Below are 25183 nucleotides of genomic sequence, written 5' to 3'. Positions count from 1 at the left end.
GCAGTAAAATGGTAAAGGTAGCAATATAGGGCGGGAAGGGAAACACCCATAGTACTTTATCTTCATCAACTTCTCATGAGCGTTGTTGTAGTAATCAAAATAAGTAAATAAATAATCCAGTTTCACAGGGCTTTGCCAGGTGTCGTGCCGGAGGTAATACCTAGGCAAGTGGTGAAAACCCCATTAAACTTGGATAAGCCATTGCTACGTGAGCCGAACAGTTGGAGGAATTTAACACTTTCAATAAGATGTGCTAGAATATTTATTAGCCTTTTGCTGTGAAGAACTCGGATTCTATTTAGGAAACTTAAGTACTCTATCAGCCCTTTATCAGTTTTTATTTTAACATGTGGCTGACAAAATTCATTATACTTGGAAGCAAAAACTTTTTACTACTCTTTCAGAGAATGTGCTGTACTTCTAATTTCCGTGACCTTCTAGGTTTTCATCATTGTTCGTAGATAACTACAATGCATTAAAATAATTTCCTGAACAAAAAAAAAGGAAAAATCTTTCATTAGGAATATATTTAGAGCAGACATGCTGCATATAATTTTTATTAGCAGATATGCTTAATTGTTCATAATGACTTGAGAAAATGAATTAACTGTTTGGGTATGTTTGCAGTAGCACTACTGATGAACACAAGTTCTAAACAGTTCAGCCTAACTTATGCAGAAGATACGCGTTTAGGAATAAATTGAAGAAAAAATCACTGAAATAGTGTACTATTCCTGCCAATAAATTTGTGACTTAAATAGTAAACCTGATAYCTTTAATTATGTTTGAATACTAGTACCAGAATGCAAACTTCAGATTGAAGACAGCTGAAGAAGTCTAGCAGATTTCAGATCTAGAAGTAGGCTGAAGTAATAAACCACTGAGCCTATGAAAATAATGAGTTCATTAGTAAAATAATAATGTGTCTATCTTATGTAATGCCTTGCTACCTCAGGAACTGAGGAAAGTTAAAAAGGAGAAACAGCTGGAGAATAGCTGGGAGGAATGAGGACTGCAGTATGAATTTGAAACGATCTGCAGGCTCCCGTAAGAAGCTGGAGCTAGGTCAAAGCGAGGGTCTTGGCCCTGCAGTGCTTTTTCAGCAGCGTGAAGGATTCGCATTCGGTGCGAGATCAGCAGCCCTCCGGTGTGTTTTGGCTCCAAGGCAGGCCAGTAATTGGTAGGAAACCGTGTATCATTTTCATTAGACTTCGTCACTCTCTCTGCTGTCCCTAGCTGGTTTGCGAAGCAGGATGTCTGTCCCCAAAAAGCAGCGTAGTGGGAGTCTTATGGGTCCCTTCCCTATGTGATGGGGTGTCGCTGTAACGCGTCGGTGAGAGCTGAGCAATATGGTGCCTGCCAGGATAAGAAATGTTGTTCCTTTGCTACTTCTAGGATTTAGATTCAGGGGAAAAGGCTTTCAGCTAAGGAAGGCTGCATGCCAGACCCCTAAACTGCTCTTTTAATTAAGTCTGGTTATGAAATGATATGTACTTGGCATCAACAATATCTGCTAATTGTAACTGCTTGTTCTGAATTTGTTACTCAGTTGAATTACATGGGAACTAAATGTTCCTCTCAACATATTTTTCCTGTTTTTTAATAACAGAATGAATCAYGAAGGATGATTTCTGTGAAAGCTGGTGCAGCCCCAACCCAGCTATAGGAAGAGATTCAGTTAGAAATGGAAATACATGTTAAGATACTGATTCAACCAGAAGYAGAAACACTAACTTCACTGTTAACCATTGTGAACCCTTGTTTCGTTTTGCGTTGCTTTCATATTCCAGCATGTTCTTGCATTGTGCTTTGGAAGAACTTGCACAGGCTTGGGTGTGCAACACAACTCCTCCATCACAGAACCTGTTGGGCATTAAGCTGTTCAAGTGCTTGGGCACAAAAAAGCTCCCTCTATCTTTCTGGCTATTTACATTTTTAGAGCAGTGTGGCTGGGCTAATTTTGTGTGAGGCCATGTTGAACTAATTCCTGAACTAGCAAGAAAACTGTTAATTAAAAAAAGCAAATCAATTATACTACCTAATTGTGTGTGTTTCCAAAGAGTGTCAGTGCTTCAGGGGAGAAATGTCTTTCAAGGATGTAGCTATTCTGCAGCGGGTACTGAATTCTAGCAGGAATTGCTCAGTTCAGAGCAAGCAACTCCGTTGTCAGCTCTGCCAGACCAGAGAGGCAGAARTGTGGGGATCTTCTGTGATGGCTGTTGTGGCAGTGGTTGTTCCTGAGAAGCTGTAAAAACAGTGAAGAAATACAGATTTTCCCAGAGAAGTGTAGGAGACATCACACGTGTAAGAGCCTGGAGAATCTGGGTAGAACRTACTAATGGTCCTGATCAGGGTTGGATTTTGTCTGCTTTACTGTCTGAGTAATCCTGCTGTAGAGAATTGCTGGAAAAAAAAAAACAGAAAAAACAAAGGAAAATAACCCCACAAACAAACAAAAAGCTCAGATACTGACCAGATGGACCTRCGGATAAAGCTGGGCAGAAATTCCATCCTTTCTGTGGCATAGCTATAAATGCCTGTCATCTTGTGTGTGCTTGCTGCAGTTGTGTTGGAACAGCCCAGCTATAAACTGCTGCAGTTTCTGTTTTGGGTCATAGGGTCAAAAGCAAGATAATTCCGAGAGATTAATTCAAGTCACGTGGTCCAAATTGTGCCAACAACTGTGGTTTTCTCTACTTAAGCTATGAGCTGCAATGAGGATCTAAAAACTGTAATGCCCAGATGCCTTCATGARGCTGCCTAACTCTGAGTGTGTTTGTGTGTCCGCGTGGGCGACTGATGACAGGCGGCAGGTATCCCTTCGACTCTGAGCTCGCACCCGTCGTCTGGCCTGCCGAGAGCTTGAATCGAACGTCCACTTCGCTGAGCGTGGCTTAATCGCAAGGTCATGGGGTAAGAGTTAAGAAATGGAATAACGAAAAATGAAAATCGGATTTAAAAAATGAATTCAGGTCTGGAATTGTCACTGCATTTAAATACAAGACTGATGTTCAGCATATCAAAGTTTTATGGATACCAACAGGACTGCTGACAAACTGAGGATCCCTGAGCTGGCACAGACCCTAAACCCACACATGTTTGCAAAGGCTTGGGCTTCGTCTTAGTCATATTAGTCTAACTTCACTAATTTCCACTAATTYTGTTCACAGCATCTGTAAGGTAGAATTATAAATGATCATCTAGACTGTCCCATGAAGTAGTATTGTCGTCTTATATGTAGTCGTATTGTTTTCTTCTGGCCAGACTTAGATATTCCAAGAGGGATGACTTCCATCTGCATTAGGAAATTGCTCCCACTGCCTCTTTGGAAATTGTTCACTTCATTGTTTATTATTTATGCCTTTGGATACTTACGGATTGCCAAACCATTTTCAGAAACTTTATTTTTTTATCTTTCTTCCAAAGAAGCTGTCATAATTCAATAAACAAAATGACACCAACTCTTTTTTTTATATGGTCACTAAGTTTTGGGTTTTTTATTCTTCATTATTTTCATTCTTCATTATTTTTAATAAGTATATGAAAAATTTTAAAACTTTTACTATCTAGTATGAAATGTTTACAGTTTGCAACTGCATTTCAAGCAAATTCTCTTGCAAACACTATATAGTAATTTACAACAGCAGTGCAATTTGTTATTTATAGATTGGTCATCTGACTGCAGGCAAACTTTGAAAGCTTTCACATATAGTGCTTTTATTTTTAACTTTTTAGTGGCTTTAGGTGCAGAATGCATATTTGCATTGAAGATCTGTTTGCCTGGTTGATAAGCATTGTAAAAACAACACTGGTGCGTAGCCCTGGAAGAATCCATTCTAATGCTTGGCTCAAGGTGTTAATTGCAAAGAACATTGAAAATTCAAAGGCAAATAAAATAACAAGTGTGTTTGTGCCAACAGAAGCTATTTTGTTTGTTACTCATTCGGTATTAGGTATTCAGCAAGATACATAACTGGCAGAGACAAAGTTGAGTGTTACCATTAGTCATAGTGAAGAATGAGTATTTATTGTTGAACAAACTCTGACTTGACATTCTCAAAACCTCCAATTCTGTAATGATGCTAGCTGAGTTGGCTTGACTGCTTTTGTTATACCTRTGTCAGAACAGAAAGATTGCATCGTAACCTATATTGTTGCTTTGCATTACATTGACATACATATGTGTATATTCCTATTCTTGTTCTTAGGAATAGTTTACAGCAAGAYTTATTTCCCTGTGTAAATGTATTTGATCGGTGATACTGGCTCCTCCAGGATCAGGCTGTCTGTCTCATTGAAGGTGTCACTTTCTCCGGAGTGATTGGCATTTTTTGTTCTGTTTAACCGAGACTGCAATCGTTCGTGTTCCTTTCTCAGCTCTGAGTAGGAGTGGGAGAAAGTGTGGAATATCGATGTTGCGGGAAAAGACATAATGAGGATCCCGCTGAGGATGCTGCTCAGAGCCACCATCTGGCCTGGTACACTGCGTGGTACCATGTCTCCATACCCCACAGTGGTCATTGAAATGATAGCCCACCAGTAAGAGGCAGGGATACTTGTAAATTCAAGCACCTTCCCAGATTCGTTCTCAGCAAGGTAGACCAACGGAGAAAATAGAGTGACAGCCACACACAAGAAGAGCAAAAGCAGGCCAAACTCTCGTGTGCATCTCCGAACTGTGAGGCCCAAAGTTTGCAAGCCCAAGGAGTGCCGGGCAAGGCGCATTACRTACAAGATCCTCAAGGCACGTAAAACACGTAGCACCAAACCAACCTTCTCCAAGTATGTATTACTGCTTGGCCTCTCAACCTCCTCATTTGAGTTGTCATCTGTSAGGATGAGGGAAACATAATAGGGTGAAATAGCCAAGAAGTCAATGATATTTAAGGGCCCTTTGAAGAACTGGCACTTGCTCCTTGCCTGGATAAATCGGAGGCAGAACTCCAGGGAAAACCAAGCCACACAGATGGTCTCTATGACGAAGATGTAATAGCACTTCTGGGAACACTCACCCTGACACAAAACAAAAAGAGAATTAAATAAAAGAACAGTCTGTGAATCAGCATCCAAAAACATTAAGGAAGAAGAAAAACTCATCTACTTGAGTCACCAGAGTCAGAAATAAACAAATTCCAGCTAGCAGGYATGACGAAGTGTCAACCATCTTTCAATAGTCTATAAAAGGTAGTAAGTGCATGAAACATCTGAATGAACTGATATAACTCTTGCTTGTTTTATGTTGCTGCTTCCTGTATAAATGAATGAATTCTCTGTGTAAAGTCTCAATACACAGATCCTAAGTCCCAAATGAGTCCCACTTTCAACTCTCAAGCAGAAATTAATTTAAACGGGAATGATTTGTAAGTCTGCACAAAAATAATTCCGCTTGAAATGACAGACTAATATGTGAATGTCTCTGCCAACTTCTGGTGCTGTTCAATGCATGGTACTTGAACAAATGCTGTGTACTCTGGTGCAATTAAAAGTGGTTCGGAGGTACCTCATTAAGTCATCTGAATCCTTCGCTCAGTTATACCTTATACAAATCATTTCTGCTTCTGTACRTGCAAATATTTTACGATAATTACAGTCTAAAGGAAAATAAATATGCRTCCATCAGGTGAAACTTGCCTTGAAGAATCCTCTCGCAGTACTGAGGCCACATGCTTTCAGCAATACTTTCTGATCTTCATAATCAAAGGAATTGCATTAGTTCAGCTACCTTGGATACCTATTTTTTTTGAGCAGAGCTTAAAAGATGAAACTTCTTTTGGCCTATTCCAGTGAAATAAGGAGGCAAATGTAAATTAGCTCATGATTGTTTGARTTAGCAAAAGAATACATTGAACTTTGTCCTTAAGTGATGAGCAGCATATGGGGAGCYGCTAGGGAACATCCAACCAGAGAGACAACCAACAAGTGGTCGCATCAGGTACAGTGAATCAGGTGTTGTACTGCCTTCTTCATATTCGCAGTGACTGCTTGCTGTATTGCAATTAGTTGGAARTGAACCAGGTACTGCTCGCCATATTTTGCCTTATAGAAGACAAAAAAACCAGCAGTTAAAGCAGTGTGTACGGCTTAGCAGCTGAAAGGCCTCCTCCTGGAAAGCACGTGTTATTTTTTAAAGGCTGGTATCGCTGCTTTCTTACGTACTCTCCCCATYCGATTGATAAATACATTCCTGAACATCTAAGGAGAATCGATATGTTCTTAAGASACCTTCTCTTGTGATTGGACTGGTTTTTTGCCTTTTTTTTTCCCCCCATTTAAGCATTTTGAGTAAGTTTATTGAAGAACACCTAAAAGGTACTTGCATGATATTTTCACAGTGGCAGGCTATTATTGAAATGAAGAACTTGTATTGATGCAAATATTTGGATTACAGGTCTAATTAAAAACAAGTTCAAGTCAGCTGGAGTCTTTCATTGACTTTGGCTGATGCTGAAGCAGCCCTGAGCACAGAATCAAAATGTAGGTATCTGAAGTATACAGGGATTGAATTTTTAGTAAAGATGAGAAATCTCTTCCTGGCCCATAAATCCTGTATACAGCCGTAAAGGGGAACCAGAGAAGTGGATTAATAGATTATTGTCATTATACTTTGAAATTCCAGACTGAAATTGGAGTAGGGGGCATCACTCAGTGTTTCAGAAAACCACAGTTTGAAAGGGAGTAATTTCATTTTATATACTTAAGCTACTTGAAAATTAATGTTTAGCAAATAGCTCTTCCGCACTAGAACTTTGGTACAGAAAGACTTGGGAAGGATAAACCATTCTCTCCTTTCGTGCTTGCTGAACAGGATATGGTGACTTGCATCTGTGAGATGTTCGCAACCACGGAAGATGRGGCAGAATCAGGAAGGGTAAAGCGGGATCCGTGCAGAGACGGAGCCCCCTTTTTGGGATGCTGAGTGGCCATGTGATATTCAGGAATAAAKGCAGGCCCCTGGTTCTTGAAAGAGTTTTTGATAAACTCTGTGCAACAAAATAAAGGCTGCTGTATGCCTTCYCTGGTAGCCTGTCTCTGAAATAAGACTAGGAACAGTTCCTGGTAGAGTATTATCCGTTCTCGGCCAAATTTCACAAGGAGTATTGATTAACTGGAGCAGAGAAAACACATACCTCTACTACTAATTAAACCTGTTACCAGTGTTCGTGATAACCTCTGYGGTGCGGAGGGCAGCTGATGTTGGGTTTTGAGTGTCCCTTGTGACAGTTTCTCATGTTCTCAGGAGGCAGTAAGTCTTTTCAAGCAGTGTTTATAGTGTGTAGCTCTGCAGTTGTCACCTGGTACAGTCATTGGCTATCTGAAACTACCTCCTAAGTGAAAGGGCAGTATGTCCCATACCTGTTCACTTTTTCTGAGATGTAAATTATTTTTACCATGCAGCCTGTACTCTACCTACCTGTAATCGCTCTAGTGATACGTCCCATGAATTACTCATTATTTCTATGAATTTTTATTTTATTTTTTGTTAACTGGACTGGATTTCCAGTGCATCTGCTACTTTATTTACCTTTACACATTTATGACCAGTTCTACAATAAAAACTTCTACAGGTGACATTGCTCTCAGATCATCTTGTTGCTTTCATAATTCTTCCTTCCTTGGAAAATACAAAAAAAAAGAAATGTTTTTTGTTGGGAATTTTAATCGTTGAGATCTAAGCTATCTTTCTAATCGAATAATAATATCTTTCAATTCAAAATTTTCAGGAATGTTGCTTGTGGGTATAGATGTAAAAGATGGTGAGATCTCTTCTGTTAGTGCACTTTCGTTCCCATGTACTTGCAAAAGACATTGTAGAAACTGGCAGATTCAAACCACAGTTCGTTTTTTTTCTGTCTTTTTATTTATTTTTTATTTATTTTTTTTTTGCTGCAGCAAATAAGAGTGCGAATACTATGATTTCTGACTCACGCAATGCGATTCTGTGCTTTATTTTTTTTCTGATGAGGGAGAGAGAAAGAAGGATGTGTTGGCTTCAGGCACGCCTGCGCTGCAAGAAGGCATGCAGCAAGAGCAGCCCTGTTTGCCTCGGACGTAACAGCTATACACGCAGAGCCCGGTGCAGTTCTGTGTGAGCAGACGGCTCACCTGAGCCCTAGAAACAGTGTAGCCAGGCTGTCAACTCAGAGCAGGGCTGTTTCACTCCACTGCCTGGTGTGGATGCACCCCTATTTAATCAGTCCGTGTACGAYGTCTGTTAGAAACTTCCAAGCTTCTCTATCTGCTTATTTCCCTGTCGTGAATGTCTGGAAATCAAGTGTAAAAGCCTAGCTCTATAGGGTTTAATGAGGACATACACATTAATTTCACACTAAGTTTCATCCAGTGGGTTTATATGAGAATGTTTTATCTATTAGGAATGCTCCTGTATAGTGCATAATATGTGACATGGTTTGTGTGTGATATCCCTCTCTAACATCAGTCTTATTTAGGATAGTAGATCCTTCTGAACATCCTACTCCTAAGTAGCAAATATTGGAATGGTAAGAGGGTAAAAGAGGAAATACTAAATACCAAAGCCTGTATTTAAGGAAAGGAGATAGAAAAAGGAAAATATTTAAGAAAAGTAAAAATAAAATACCGTACCTCTCCCAGTATTTCTGAGATTTCAGATTTTTGAGTGTTTCCTATTCTATATATAACCTATTTCCAAAGAACAGGCAGAGTAACAAAATGACTCTAAGTGTTAAATATTTACCAAAATAYGGACACCTTTATGTCAGTGGTAAATTTCAAATTTACTGTTGTCAYCAACTTGTCATCAGATGCTGTTTGCTTTCAGCAAAATGAAGGATGGCTAGCAATGATCTAGAGGTGGGAACCTAACAGCCTGCCTTGGGTGTCCTAAGTATCAAGTGCTGACAGTGCAATTGTAGGCCAAATACTCTGATCCATGGAAGGTGTTTTGCATAAATGTTCAATAAAGCAGTTTTTGTGCCACGGGAGCTTATATATCTTTCCCCTTACTGATCAAAGCAAACACTTTGGGGAAATTCCAGCAATCGGTAACTGCCAAAACAAAACCGAATAAAAAAAAAAAAAAAAAAAAAATCCCTGTCTTGACCTTACCAGTAACTAGAGCAGAACTCTGAGCTTTTATTTTCACGTCTTTGGGTACAGTTTGTCCCTGAATTCCTTCACATACTGTCTGTGTTTTTGTACCCAGAGTATCGTGGTGTAGCTCTAAGCAAGTATGGTGTTGGCTGTGAATATGAGGGAATGATCAGGTCTTACATAAAACCGACCGCAAAATATTTTGGGTGGGATTTTCAGCAAAGCCCTCTAAGATGTTTTGTATCTATTGTATTAGTAATCAGTACTCAAACTGTCATCAGCTCTGATGGGAGAGCAGTTAGAACAGAGCTGAGCTCATGTGAGTAGCTAATTCTTTATACATTGTTTTTTATACCTGCAGATTTTCTTTTCAACAATGCCAGAATTTATCAGAATTTATGGAACTATATCTAGCTGAAATTCTATGAAGTATGCTATAAATATAATAAAACAATTGCCTGGTATTGATGTTACCTTTGGAAAAAAACATTTGGCTCAGCAGTGAAGGAAACACTGATTTGTATGTAAAAAGATACATACTGAGCCTGATGACTGAAATATTAAGTGATTTCCTAAATTCATAAACCACCTCTAAGCAGTGAAGTGGCTGTTCCAAAAGTCTGTACCACCAGAGATAATAAGCAATTCCTGCTTCCTTTTCATTACTTCCTTCCGGTGTATAAGGCATTAGTTCATTTTATGGGTTCCCATACACGTTGAAATGTTTATATTGATACTGTGAAGTTGCTCATTTTAAGATGCTTTCATTAACTTTCCTTTGGATATCAAAAAAATAGGTTCACAATGAAATGTAGGAATAGCTCTACTGAGTTCAGTTAGCCCTGTGTCCTATTCCAACAGCCTAAGGAAGCACAAATGCTSAAGGAAGAGTGATAACAGGCACATCACCATCTCCTAGCCTCTGTTTTCAGTTCAAGAATTTCCTGAGCCAAAGGTGGTGTTTGTGTAAGCCTGAGCCAAGCCTGTAACTGAATTTCTCTTCCATAAGGTTGGCTGTTCTTTTGTTTACAGCTTATTGCATGAAAACTCACCTCTTTTTGTTTGTTTTGAGCTACGTTCCTGCTAGTTTCRTTTGATGCCCCTTAGCTGTGGTACTGGAAAGTACATTGGTTAGTTGATCCTCTCAGTTCCTGCTATTTGCAGTTTTGCAGAGCTCTATCATAGTCCCCTGCAGTCAGTTTGTTCATACTCTGAAGAGCTCTGCCTGCCGTGGTCGTTGCTTGTACAAAGCAATTCCACCCTCTTTGCCTGTCTCTGGACCTTTTCCTTTCTGAGACAGAAAGGATTGGGAGTGTAATTTYAAAGTGGGTGAACTATAGGTTCATGCAGTCAGATGTATAGCCAGTTTATAATCAACAATTCAATATGTTTTGCCTTTTTAGTGTATACTTCTCATAAATGTTTAAGCAGATGGGATCGATGTAGGGCCAATAATTAGAATGTAATATTTCTAGTTAAAATGAAACTTTTTGACACTGGTAAGTTTTACTSTAGCTGTCATTTAGGACCTTTTTTCAAAAGGATCTTCCCCCTTCCCCCTTCAATGCCTTTTCCAAAAGGATACCCAGTCCTGGTGAGGCCACATCTGGAGTGCTGTATCCAGTTCTGGGCTCCCCAGTACAGGAGAGACATGGAGCTACTGGAGCGAGTCCAGCAAAGAGCTACTAAGGTGATTTAGGGGACTGGACTATCTCTCATATGAGGAAAGGCTGAGCAAGCTGGGCCTGTTCAGCCTGGAGAAGACTAAGGGGATCTTATCAATGTGTTTAAGTATCTAAAGAGAGTATGTAAAGAGGATGGGACCAGATGCTTCTCAGTGGTGCCCAGCAATAGGATGAGAGGCAATGGGCACAAACTGAAACACKTGAAGCTCTGAACATGAGGAAAAACTTCTTCACTGGGAGAATGACAGAGCACTGGAGCAGGTTGCCCAGAGGTGGTGTGGACTCTCCATCCTTGGAGATATGCAAAAGCCATCTGGACACAATCCTAGGCAACATGCTCTAGGTGACCCTGCTTGAGCRGGGAGGTTGGACTAGATGATCTCCAGTGGTCCCTGCSAACCTCAACCATTCTGTTATTGTGTGATTCTGTTCATGATTTCAGTACCTCTGAGACTATAACTAACCTAGGTAAAGTGTGTCAGCTGAATCTGAGACCTCCAATGTATGTGTGAGTTTACAGAACTTGCTAACTGTGAACTCGAGCTAAATAAACTAAGGAGATGTGTGATTTGCAAGTTAAATAAGGTACATTTCCTGGCCCGGTGCGCTCTTGGCTTACCATGAAACATTACTAAAGACRTAATGACATCTAGGGTAACAAGCAAAACCAGATCTTGAAATTATGCTGCACTATCCCATTTACAAGGAACATAAATCTGATCCACTGGRAATAATATTTTTGTATGCATCAATAATTGTAGCAATGCCCAGGAAGACTGAATCAGTTTTTCCCTTGGGGGATATATCTTATCCAGCCACCTCTGTTTTCAGATGCARCATAGTTTGTTACGTATTCATAATAACAAATTTTCTCCTTATCTAGAACTTATTTATGCATAACTGGAAGGGAACAGCAAGGAGCAGTCCTCATAGCTTCAGAATCTGTTTCTCAGCTGACCATTTGTGGCCCACTTGGTTGCACTCTGAGATGCTTGTAATTGAAATATGCTATGAAAAACGTGTTCTGAATCGTTACCTTATCTGCCAGTTAACTTCCTACTGCTGAGGACTTTACCCAGTACCTTTAGAACTGGATGTTTACCCCTTCGCCCATTGTAAGGTGTTTTTTAATAAATGCTGAAGCAAACACAAAGTAAGAATTTATATTTTGCACATAGCACACTCAAGTAAGATCATCTTATAATTTGGGGATTCTGAATATTTGAACTTGAGTCCATCTGGATTGTTAGCAGTTGAAGGTTATGTTGGACATTGATACAAAGGACATTTTTCCTGAATTTGAAACAGGATCTCTGGCTGCCTTACCAGTATCAACTGGAACAGATCTGYTCTTTGTAATCCTTTGTAGAGCACTGTGGCACAATTTTGGTGGTTAACTAATAGCTGGCTGCTTGCCAGCATGCTAGCGGTGTTTGGCACTTTTCTGAAGAAGGCTGTTATATCCTCACCTGCTCTACGTTGTGGGCATGGATACTTCATGTTGTATTACTGATTCTTTAAAAAAAACCCTAACTAAACAAATAAATCCTTTCTGAGTGTTTTTTGGAGGGGTAAAAAAGGGAATTTAAACTATCTGAAAACATCAAAGGCATGCAAACTTGTTTTTAATTTGAGAAAAAAATGGGGAAATGTCCCATTATTCCCATTATATTAGAAGTGCTGTGCTGCAGTTCTACTGCAGCGACTGTGGTACCAGTCTTCTGCCCTTGGTATTACTGAGTCTCCTTGGAAGTTCACTGGCAGCAATCTGAGCCTGTTTTCTGTAGTATGTAAATTGGGATTTCACACAGGTATATAAATAGGGTGGAGTCTGAAGTGTAGGAAGGGTGAATCTCTAGCATTCTTCATGATCTCCTTTTTATCCTTGCCACTGAACACTGTTCGTGGTAATGTTAGCAGATTTTAAGTTATTTCTTGTGTAAGATTCTCTATTTCCTAGTTAAATGGGCAGGGTTGCATCAGTGGTTATATAATGCTTTGCTAATATCTACTGCTAGATCAATACATGATTTATTATGGAATCACACCCATTCCTACAAAGAGCAATGTTTTCTAAATGTTTATAGTGGAAATGAATTTATACATTAGCATATATTGCATATGTTGCTTTATCAGGATTAAGCCTTAATTTATTTATACAGTATACTTGTGAGAAAGGCAAGTAGTAGTGTACGTGAAGCAATGTTGATAAAGTCCTTGAACTCAGCTAGAACTTGTGATGGAATCACTGCATGCAAATGCTGTTATTCCCAGAGGCATATTTAGGGAAAACAGTTGGCTCATCATCTTAAAACAAGTGAGTGTCAGACAGCAAGAGCCTGAAAGYTCTTCCCAGCTAGATCCACCCTGGGTGCAGAAGTGATTGCTTCTGAGTAAAGCCTGTTCTGGTGGTTAGACACCCAGTTTCAGCAGCTCTCCGGAAAGATTCTGAACGGAGGCACTCAGAAGAAAACTGGGAGGAAGCTCAAGCAATATGCTTGACTCTCCTTGATTCAGACTGCTGCTGGAGTCCTACAGGAGAGTCTCTCTAAACACTGAAAGGCAGGGTCTGGACCTGCCTTGCACCCTGCAAATGAAGTGTAGGTTGCTAGAATATCATTTTTCCAACCAGAACCCCTGGGCCTGGCAGCAAGGGTGATGCAAGGTCACAACTGACATCTGCTAAACTTTCCCTGGCATATCTGTATTTTATTTGTTATATTCAAATACTCTCTGTTAGTGCTCAGATCCTTTTTTCACATCCACACAGTTTGGTGGACTGAGGCCAATGTCCACAGAAACGCCAGCAGATGGGATCATTCTATTTTGTGGCTATTGGCTGTTTTAAAAGAAGAAAATGTAGAACCTGCCTGCTTGTGCAGATTGCCTGCTGCCCAACACATAGTGGGGAGGCTTATCTCAGCAAGGTTGGTCATCTTGGTATCTGGCCTTTTGATCCACTCGGATAAAAAACATTGAACCTGGTACCTGGAGGATTTAGAAGTAAAACTCTCACAGAAAGTTTCCTCTCCAAGCCCCAGGCTGGCTGACTTCTTGGGCAGGGTGTTGTTTTCTGGTCTTGTGCACTTCTGAAGCCTATACCTGGGGACTGCATCCTAGCCTGTAGCTTCTCCCCAGAGAATTCCCTCTGTGGATAAAATGCAAGCTAACAGTGGAAAAAAAAAATCAGCTTCGGTTCTTGCTTCAGCCTCCCCACAAGTCCAAGATAAGGGGTCTACAGAGCAAGTCAAAAAATCAGGAAAGCAGTTAGGATGGGGAAGAGGCAGACCAAGACCTTTGCATAGGGAATCCAGGTACCTAACTTGCTCTCAGATCTCCTCCTCCCAGTCTGTGGCAGTAAATAAAGAGATGCAGGGGAGACATCCCTTTTGGCTGTAAAGCGGCAATTTGGTTAGTCAGCGTTAGGAAGTGTTCCCTCCGTACCTGGAGCCGTGAGGATCCAGCTGCAGTGCTGAAGGCGCTGCTGAATCATCCTAACTGCATTGCTGCTATTATCTGAATAATTAAACCATGCTCTGTTGAATCAAATGATGGTCAGGGAGAACTCGAAAACTTCATGTTATGGATCACTCCATTATTGGATTTATGGTTACAATCCCAATGCAATAAAATGGAAAAGGTTTACTGCCTGCCGAGAGGGAGACAGTAACCTGATTTACAGAGTGATGAGCTTGTTAAAGGAGTGCTGTGTATTCTGATCACACCACCCTTTCCTACTCACTTTGCTTTAGGGGAAAGAAACCTGGACTGTGAAAACAATTGCTACAACTAGTACATTCGAGGAAACTGAGCTAATATTGGGTTTATATTAATGTGGACTTTAGAAGGAACATAGAGAAAGGCAAATGATTATCTCTGTATCCAACACATTATCTCCTCTGGGGAAGAAATGTAACTAAAATTTCAATTAGGTTTTAAGTGTGGGTACTTATTCTGCAACCTCTGTGAGAATCAATCTGATGAAACTGAGGAAGTGATACTGATGTAAACCAACTGGAAGGATAACCCTCAAATGTTCAGGTTGGGAGAAAGAGGTGATTGTCTTTGGTTTTCTAGTAAGATATTTGTTAGACTTCAATTTGTAACTGTGAGGAACAGCACAGTTAAACAAACAAGATATTTGTCTGGGACTCTGGAGAAAGATCTTCAGTTTCCAGTTTTGCTGCTGGTAAGTCATTTGCCCTGTTCTTGTTTCTTTTCTGCTTCTTTTGTGGTTGCACTGTAAGTCCCTTGGACTCCCTGTTACTATACTGTGTAGTGCAGAGTGTGCCTGGACGATGAGGTCCCAAATGTGGTTGAGAAGCAGACGCTGCAGCACTAAACACAACATACACACTTCAGAGCCCTGATGCTGCAAGGAAATTAGCAGTGAAATCTGCTCAGACCTCTTCAGAGTTAAAATACCAGATTCTGGATTTACCTGTAGTAATAGACTGAAGAGTCTCCAAAGATTTCTTTCATATTTGATGATGAACTATGAAGCACATGCAAATTTGGATGGTGGTTTGTTTTCAATACTTAATGCATTATTGCTATGAACTCMAAGGGAGCACTGACTCCACGTGGCATTTGCCAAAGGCAGAGTGCCACCGAAAAAACAACCATCTTCTCAAAGGAGGTTTTTATTAAGTAACTGTCCCTGCTCATCCCCCTGAGATAACTCAAGTAGAGAAAGCGAACAGAATTTTTTTTCCCATTGTAGATATTACAAACTTGAAAGCAGCAAAGAGGGAAAAGAAAGCATGATTGCCAGAAAAGGGCACGTTTGCTAGCATGCAGAATTGCAATTGATTGACTGCCCCTTGCGGAGCCGTCACAACAGCTGGGTGTCCCCTCGGGGTAGCGTGCAAAGCCAGGGGACTTAGTGCTCCTGCGATGCTGCCAAAGCTGGATGAACATAAGGCAAACTAATAATGTGTAATGTTGTGCTTTCTGAATGCTGGGCTTTGCGCTAGCAGGGCCAACTATTTGAAAACCATGCAGAATCCGTTTACTCACTGAAAAAGAGTGTCTAGACTTTTGAAAGAAAGTTGTTCTCTGTGGCAGCAGGAATAAGCTGAGACACAGATGTTCAGCAGCACCTACCTCCCACTGATCCCCCCCCTTTGGTTATGTAGAACAGGGTTTAAGTACTGTAAAGTCCACCAATGTTGTACAAATTAGATTGAGTGYTGAAATACGCACTTGTGTTTGTGCATGCTTGGATTAGTTCTCCCTGCAAAACAGTTGCTAGCAATTTGCAACTATTTAATGAGTCTTAAAGTTATAGTCTGGTTTCAAGGTCAGAGCACTGGACGTTATTATATGTATATACAAACCTCAAAAAAGGCATATCCCTTAAAGCAATAACCTGTATATAAAAGTCCCAGTGTGCTGAGTGTTTTGATTTYGGCTTTTTCACAGTCATAGTTTTTCTTAAACTATACTTCTTATTTCTCCATCTTTCTCCAGATTATATTAATTCGATTAATTCAATCCACAATGCAGATAAGGTAGCTGGATTCTACAGTGCTGTGTGCACCTAGTAGAGTGGAGGTTTTTTGGTGCTTCAGTGAAAAACTGTTTCATACTTTAAAATGCTGCAGTATTTTAAATTCTGAACAAAATGTTTAGAAGAAGTCAGAATTGTTCTAGCAGACTTAGGGAAGTGAGTGTCCACRGTAATGGTTCAGATGAGAGCCCAGAAAAATGTACTGAGCAGATGCAATAAAATCAAAGTACATCCAGCTTTATTTTCTTTCAAGTAATTTCAAGGTTTTTTATATATATATGTATATATGTGTATATATATACACACACACACATATACGTATACATATACATATATATATATATATATAAAACACACCAGTGTATTTAAGGACAGGCATATACGTATATGCCTTTATTGTCTTATCACTTTTAAATGAGAGTTAGAAGTGTTGCTGAAAGTCAGAACTTCATTAATCTCTTGGTGATTGAACATGTCATTCTGTGTCATGCTCTGTGTGATGTATGCCTTACATTAGAAGATAAGTCTGAACATACAGTTAATGTCAAATACCCCTGCTTTTCAGATACATTCTGAACAGTGCCCTGCTTCGTTAGTGCTACTCTGAACTACTCATTAAAAAATACATTATTCAGCAGGAATCATTTTGCCCTGGCTAACCAGCTAGAAAATTTTTTTTGGATCAATGTTTCRACCCTGTTATTTAAAAGCTATAAAAAAGGTAGCCAGCAGCGTTTGTCAAAACCTGGCTGTCATTACAATTTAGCAAAGGTGATTTCTTCTACTAGTTGGCCGAATTAGACTTTGATGAAGCGTCTTGTCTTTGCAGAATATGTGAGCTGTAAGACTGGGTTTACACACCTCTCAGGGATATTTTTATATGGATTATTATYTCCTCCAGATACTCCAAGTTCTCCAGATTTTCCCTTAGTAAATGCAGTAGAGGTATTTAACGTTATCTGTGGGTTATGGGCAGAGTTGGAGCATTATGCTATAATGTCTTTTGGAATTGATTTAATAGGTTGAATACTAAGGATATATCTCCTGCAAACATACCTCAACACACTAAATTAGTTAGAGAAGTCAATGTGAACTTTTATAATTATTATATTTAGCTGTGGAGATAGTAATCCTGATGAAACAAATATCTTATTTGATTTTCTTTCTTTTCATAGTAAGACCGATAAATTGTCTTTTCCTCTATAAAGTATGATAACTCCTCTTAAAAAAAAAAAAAAAAATTTTCTCTGCAGCTTCTTCTAGTGAACAGGTCAAATAGACTGTTTTCAGTATGATACAGACAGCATAAGCAACATTAAACACTGAAAAAGCCTAAGTCAGGGCCCCCAAAATTATGATGCTGAACAAAAAATCTTTTAAAACATGATTCTGCTTATTATGTATCTACTGGGTGTTTATCCTTTGTGCATGTTTTCTGGGTTCTCTGTGAGGCTAAAAAGAGGCTAAAAACTTTTTTTTTTTTTAAACAATTTAATTTGCTGTTAATTAAATGACCCTAGGAACTAGAGCTCTAAAAAACTGATTTTTTCAGTTTCAAGGTAAGATCATTAGGCCTGACAATTCTGATTGCAACATATGTTGGTTATAGTTCATTAGATTATATACAATACGTAAAGCAATTACAAGCTTCTTGAGGTCAATTAAAGAGCAAATGCAAAAATTACTCATAACTGGGTCTGACCACTCACTGGTTGCTGGATAGTAGAGGGAGAACTGAGGGGAGAGACTTCCTTCTCTCTTGCGCGATTTCGCATGGCCCCGGTTAAGTGTGGTTTGCTGGGAGCTCAGTTTGCTTGCCTTCCATACTAGGAGAAAGAGATTCRGTTTTTGCCAGTGCTGAGGGACAGGGAATGGAAATGTCTGGGTTTACTTGTTTTCTTTTTTTTCCCCTAATCTTAATTTACTTGACTTTCTTGAAGAAAAGACCTTATGTCCTTTCTACCGAATCATTGCTCAAGGGGATGCCAGTCTTAAGGATTCATTAAAAGAAGTATCTCTTCCAGAAGAAAATCCCAAGGGCGCTTCAAAGCGGAGAGTCGCCCTGCCCAGGCCCATCTGCGGTGGTTTTATTCCAGCTTTCCGYGGTGTCATCATCTTTTTCCTCTGGACTGCATGTGCTGAGCAGTGACTGTTTCAGTTACACCTCTGCTCCTCCAAGTTTGGACCCTGCTTGTCACCCTGAGATGGGACTTGTGCCTTGTYTCTAATGGGCAGTTCCTTCATTGGAGGGAAATGTTTGTGGATTTGGTCATTYGGGCTTCCTTTTTCTACCCATGTGTTCCTGGGTTCGGACTTGCCATGCTTCCAGCTGCTCTCTGTTCAGATGAGAACGACCGGCGGAGCCCTTCGGCGGCTTCTTCTCTGCCTCCACCACCGCGTGCCTCCACTGCTGCCTTTCGGTCATACTCTTCTATCTGCTTCCTCACTGATGGCAGTTTGCACTGCATAAAGAACGGACACGAATATCCTAGGGAAGGTTGCATCGCCCCTGGAGGATGTGAAATTTCGGTTGTTTTATCCCCAAATGACCTCATTTATTATTGAGGAGTCCTGTTGGTGCTGCACACGGTAAGTCCGTCGGTACATCCATCCTGCGGGCAGGCCCCCAGGGATTGACCTGGAGCTCACTAGCACGAGATAGGAATTTCTGGGCTGTTTTTTGGGCAGTTCCTCAGCCTGGAGCCGATCCCTGGGGATTGGGTTGCATTAGGTGCAGGTGCATGTGGGTGCAGAACCGCTTGCCCATCTGGCTGTGTTTTCCTTTCCGATCTCTAACGGTGAGGTTTCCAGCACTGTTTGAAGTATTCTAGGGGACGTACCCGCTATTATTTGTTGTTGCTTGTTCATTCTTTTACTCCTCGGCTGGGTTCCCACCCTGGCGCTACCCCCCCCCCCCGCCTGCCGCCGCGCTCCTGGAGATGGCTCCTTGGAGATGGCTCTTTCCGGCCCTCGTGTTGCCAGGGCAACTGGGCTTCCCTGATGCTGCTGCTCTGTCCTCGGCTGCATCGCGTCCCTTCCCCGGCGGCGGCGGTGAGGGCTCCGCTTTGCTCCTCGCCCGGGCTTGCCGGCAGCTGAGTGCACAAGCGGTCTCGTGCCTGCTGGTGGGAACAGCCAAGCCTCCTGGGTGGAGCAGAAGGGACCATGTAGTATTTTTCCCTACTTTTTTTCGTCTCCCGGAGCTGAAGTCCAGCCAGTTCTTGCTCTTATAATGTGGCTGTGATGGGGAAAAAGAAGCCTAGAGCGGTGCATATGCAGCAGAGGTAAAGCCGTTTTTATTCGTGCTTCGGGATGGATACGTTCTGTTTCCGGTGGCAGTGACGTTGGAAGATGGATCCTTGCAGGACCTGTTTGCGTTTTTCTGCGTGGAGGTGTAGCCAGCCGTAACTCCAGTAATGAATAAACCTCGAGTTGGGGCATCTTCAAACACAAGTGTGGAGTTACAGGTTGTTGCTGGCTAGCGCCAGAAACCTGACTGAAGAAGTTTCCCTGTTCTTACTCACTGGGCAGAAGGCTATCGTGTGCTCTTCGTGTTCAACCCCAAGAGCCAGCGTTGTGCGTTTGGATGCCTGCCCCAGGCTGCTGGTAAATGTGGCCCTGTCCTGGGCTCATTGGCAGAGGTCAAGCAGTGAGCAATTCTGAGTTACAAATCAGTTCAGGAGAAGTGCAGTTTGCGTGGGTATGATTCAGCCACAATCAAGAAACAGGATTTTTAGTCAATTTAGTTTACGTGAGTTCTTTGGCCAGTTCTAGCTCAAATACTCTTTTGAGCTCCCAGTGAGGAGATCTTAGGTGATGCAGCCCTAAGAGTTTAGGAATGGAAAATATTTCACAGTTCACATTCTCTGCTTCTCTGCAGCAAAAATTCTTGCTTTTGAGCTTGTTTAAATCCAGTTTGCTTGTTTTTAAAGTAGCAAAATTTATGCAGATCTCTAAGAGGTAATGTCAGCTGTGTTTTATAGAAAATCCAGGGGCTGTGGAGCAGCTGCATTTCAGGTACCAGATAATGTTTTTAACGCTGAAGATTCTTCCCTTTCTAAACTATGGTTAATTATTTTTAAAACACACAACATATTATGTTAAGCTGAGACCATTATATGATTCTCCTTTTTCATGAAAAAATACTGATAAAAGCTTTTCCTGCAGTGGGCTGCAAATTAAGATAAAATACATGGGGTTACTTCCATAAACAAAGTTAGTAGGAAGCACTTCCTAGAGGAGAGTTTGTGCTGTTGTCACATCTAACTGTAAGAGGGATGCTCTGTATTTAAAATGCTTCCTTGGAAGCMGCATTCAAGTATTGTAAGAGTTTTTCCTTCCTATAGTAATATCTACAGAAGTTTTTTAAGTCCCGAACTTATCACTGAAATGTAATAGTYCTCCTTTGGAAATGTAGGTTAATATTCAAGGAATTAAATGGAACAGGGAATGATCTTAAATTTCAGCCTTCTGTGCAATCATTAGTTTTATTGAAAGACATCAAATATCATGACATATCTTCACCGTGACTGCATTCTGTGCTGCTTTGAATTACTGCTTGAGCAATAAAATGTACACAGATTTTTGTGTTTTGCACATCATGCTRTGCTGTAAATGTAAAAACAGTTTTATTCATCAATATACAAGACTCTGAGGACTATCGTGTCTTAGAGCAGGGACTGGGGCAGGGAATTTATTTAGCCAGAGCTTCTTCCAGGCTTTTGGAAGGGCAGTTTACAAGTGAGCTGAAGTTATTTAGGAGATCAGTGTTGTTTGATTAATTTGGACCTTATTACATCTGAAAGAACTTTGAATTGTTACTTTCCTCCATTGTCTCGTTGGAATGACAAATCTTTAAAACACTGAAATACTCACARTAATATTATAGAAAGGATCCTTCATGTATGAGACAAGCCTGACTTATTTGTCCTGAATTAGTGCAAATGATTTCCTTGAAGAGCATTTATATGCAGTTAGTAGTTTGTTTTCAGCTAGTATTTGGCATTAGTCCAAAAATACATATATGTGCAAGTACAGAATTTGGTAGACTTAAAGTAATGTTTTTGGAGGCCCAGCTTTGAATATCCGTTTCTATCTGAATAGTTCATCTCTCTCTCTCTCATCCTTTAATCTTTAGGCAACTATTTAACTGTAACATTATTCAAGGAAAATATTTAGTGAATATTTCATCCTCCAAAAACCATTATCACACCTTATCACAAAGAAAGACCTCCAGCTATTTTAAAAAAATAAAGATTTCAGGGGAAAATGGTGCTTTAGCTGACATGTCTGAACAAGAGATTGCTGATAACTGGAGGGTAAAGCATGCTGAAGAGAAAACTCCACAGTGCGAGTCTGACAGTTTCAGAGCTAACAAGTTAATTTAATAACTTTCAGTAGCAAATGCTGCTGCTTAAAAAGGAAAAACAATGCTGTATTATAGAGCTGCAATATCTATTCTGTCCAGAAGGTCTTTCCTGTATTTTGGCTGACAATTAATAGAATACTTAATTAGCATTATTTTAATCGAATATCACTTTGAACTGAAGTAGTTTAAGCCATTATTGCTCCTTTTTTTTTTTTTTTTTTTTTTTTTTTTTTTTATGATGTATACGTAACAAGGCAGACACATTTCTTGTAATTCTGTAGTAGATTTAAAGAGGGTTGTAAGACTAGTTAAAAAGGGACTTACTTACCCTGTCTTCTTCGGCTCTTAAATCTGGCATTGTGCTAACACAAAGGCTTATAGCTGTGGTGGCCACAAAGAGAATGGAGAGACAAGCAAAGACTTTGCCTGGAAGTCCTGACTGGGGATTTTCTACCATATCTCTGAGTCTGTTCATAAACTGTCCAAATTTGGTTTTCTCATCCAAAACACACGCAGCTTCTTTGCTCTTCCGGAGCTCCTCCTCTTTGCGTATCTCGGCCAACTCCTGCAGTTTTTGAAATAGTTTTCGAAAGCAGCAGTTCTCCAGGTTGGTTTCCTCAATCCCCCAGTATCTCAGCTCCTCCTGAAAAGACAAGGCACACATGTCCCTTAAGAGCATCAGCTTCCCTGCTGCTAGAAAGCTGACGATCATCCCAAAAGCACTGGGGTTCCTGTCAAAGAAGAACTCGTGGGTGTCTTCGTCGTAATCGTCACACAGCTGTATAATTTCTTCATAGGTGCTGCAAAACTTTAGTTTGCTCAGTCTGGTCAGGGGAAATTCATCTAAAGTGCTCCAAGGTAGCAGATAYTTGATTCCTCCAACATTTATCATAATCTCTGTCTTTAGATCGACTGCAGAGACTTGATCAGGACGGTAAATCCTCCTGGCTCTTTGGTAATGGACCCCTTTGACAGAAGGGGTTTCAACGGAGACAGGAAAGAAATGGCTCAAAGAATTACAAGAGGTGTAGCTAATGTTACTATAGTCTTGGTCGCTGCCTCCTGAGAGAATAGGCATCGCTAAGAGTTCTCACTGGGACATCCGAAATGGCATCAGACCAGGGTTATCTGTCAGGCAGAAGACACGGGAAGGAGGAGAAAACATAGCAGAGGTTATTGCAAGAGAAAAGGTGTTTCTGGCTACTTTCCTAAATGACAAAATTACTGAGTGCCTCTTTGTAAGTAAAAGTCACCTCTAGGCTCCTTCCTGAGATCTGCAGGCTGCGAATGCAATTTGCTTTGCAGTGCAATTGGTTGTCTGGCAACACACAGACACAGGGAAAAGCTAAAGCCTCTTTCCGAATTATTGCAAAGTGTCGGATGCCTGCGAATCGAAATGTGAACAGATCGGCCTCTCCGGAGACTAAGCACCTCTTGATCGCTGGTACATCTCTGCGTTTTCCCGTGTTGTTTGTTGCTTGGCTCTCTTATTTCTATAAGCCCTTAAACACACTAACTCAACCAAGCTGCTTAATAGTTATTAGAGTTACAGTGATCTGCCATCAGCTGGATGTGAGGGTCTTAATTGCTTTAACTCGACTGCTCACAGACTGGAATTTCTCTTCCTTTCACTACGTGACTGACTGGCCTGCCTCTCCGCGGCGTTTTGCAAGGATTAACTAGTTGATGTTTGTAAAATGCTTTGAAGACATAAATTGCTGTATAAATGATGACTATTTTTATGCACCCAGTCTCATGTTATTGCAAATTATTGAGAAATAGAGTGAACATTTGCCCACCCAGGAGAAAACTATGTTACATGAAGAGAAAGCAAAGTATTCTATCAGTTCAGGAGGAGAGAAGCAACGGAAAGCCCCCCCCCCCCTTCCTCCTTTCAAAAGCCTTTTTTTCTTCATAATCTCTAAAGATTCACAGGCATTTATTCCCTCAAGTCAATGAACTGCAAAAATCCCAAAGAAACTTCCCCGAAGTTACTTACCACCCTGCCGCGGGCTGCTGCCCGGTGCCTGGCGTCCCCGCAGGTGAGCTGTACATGCCGCAAACTGATCAGCTGTCCTCTGAGTTACAATCCAGCAGAAAGACCTGGGGATATTTYACAGTATTGATTACATGAGAAAAATCTGAATAGCGCTCTGGAGATCGCGGTCTCTTTTCTCTTTCTCTCCTTCTTCTGTGGAAGGGGAAAATACTCATATGTGTTCATATGATATATGTTGTGCTAATATATCCTTTGCAGGGGAGGCAGGGTCTTAAGTGGCAGCTCCTCTTCTGAACTCCTGGGGCTTCGTGGTGAAATACGCTGAGCGAGAGGTGGATCCTGCCCTCTCCCTGTCTCTCTTCTCTTTCCCATGGGACTGTCAATGTGGTCCTGGAAGAGGAGGGGAGAGGGAAGGGGGAAGGGCTTAGAAATAATCTCTCCAGCATCCCTCCGTCTATTCAGCAGGCAGCAGGCAGCAACTGAGTGAGAACATGGAGTACAAGGACAGTCTCCTACTAATCAGGTTTAGTACTAAGTAAATCGTGGTGAAACTAGTTAATTGAATAATTCCAATCCCCATTAACTCCTGCCTTTGTTATAGTCATCCCATAATTGCTTGCTCTGGAGACACCAGTTACATTCTTCAGGAGCAGTTTCCATGTCCTGCCTCYGTATCGAAATAGGGATTTGATGTTAAATATTCCTCGATGGAGAGGGAAGTTTTTTGGTTCGGGGGATGCTGGGCCTCAGCATTTCTTTGGCCAATAGGAAAGTGCTTTCCTCCCATAAAAAAGGGTGTCTGKCTTGCAAAGAGTGGATGCTGAGCACTCGCTTTCCCAGATAAATAATAGTTTTCCAGCAATTAGGAACTTCTTCTCATCTCCTTTTCACATGATGGGAGATCAAACGTAATCCTTTTCTCCCTTTTCTCACCTACATCTGCAAGGSGCTGAGCAGGCTGTAATGGTTTGGGGTCCTGTACTGCCAGGAGGTTTTGGGCTGCCTCAATCAAAGATTGAGATAACATAGACTTGATCCATTTTTTATTTATTTGTCCTTAGTTAGAGGGTTCAGCAAGCTTATTGTCAGATCCCAGTGACAAGTGCCCTCTGTGGTACTCCCAAATTCACTAAGAAAAACCTTAGCTTTTGTTTATATCCAGCTTGGCTGAAACCACTGGACCTGAGTCCTATTAGCACTGAGGTGTGAGAATCCACAGGATTTACTTATCTCTTTGCAGGAGCTTCTCTCATTTGCACAGCAAGTACAAGGTGCACGTGGTGTCCTTTGCTTACCCTGTGCTATTTACCCTCGTAACATCTGCAGACGCGTGTGCTGCTGAGCTGAGGCACCTYGGAAGCAGGTGCTGCAGCTGTTTATCAGGGCTGAGCAGCACATTCCYAGGCACAGCCTAAGATGGGAGTCTTTGCTAATTAGACCTTCTGGCATATCTCTCCTGGCCCTCATGGTGCCCAGAAGATTAACTTCTTATCAAGCTTCACCACTGGGGTTTGCACTCAGGTGCTACTTATGCCATCCACTGAGAAAGACCA

General features: G+C 41.0%; 1 protein-coding gene across 1 annotated transcript; it reads right to left on the bottom strand.

Annotated features, from left to right (window-relative positions):
* Nucleotides 1–4227: 4227 nt before the first annotated feature.
* On the bottom strand, nucleotides 4228–22709 carry KCNG4 (potassium voltage-gated channel modifier subfamily G member 4). Its single transcript, XM_085306488.1, has 2 exons — nucleotides 21960–22709; nucleotides 4228–5013 (listed from the first exon to the last, which is right to left on the bottom strand). Exons 1-2 carry the CDS (start codon nucleotides 22707–22709, stop codon nucleotides 4228–4230), a joined length of 1536 nt encoding a protein of 511 aa, XP_085162614.1.
* Nucleotides 22710–25183: the final 2474 nt, after the last annotated feature.

The sequence above is a fragment of the Rhea americana genome, unplaced genomic scaffold, assembly GCF_003343005.1.
Source record: "Rhea americana isolate MKP2758 unplaced genomic scaffold, rheAme1 scaffold_24, whole genome shotgun sequence".
Taxonomy (NCBI): domain Eukaryota; kingdom Metazoa; phylum Chordata; class Aves; order Rheiformes; family Rheidae; genus Rhea; species Rhea americana.
This window is presented reverse-complemented; position numbering and strand designations above follow the sequence as displayed.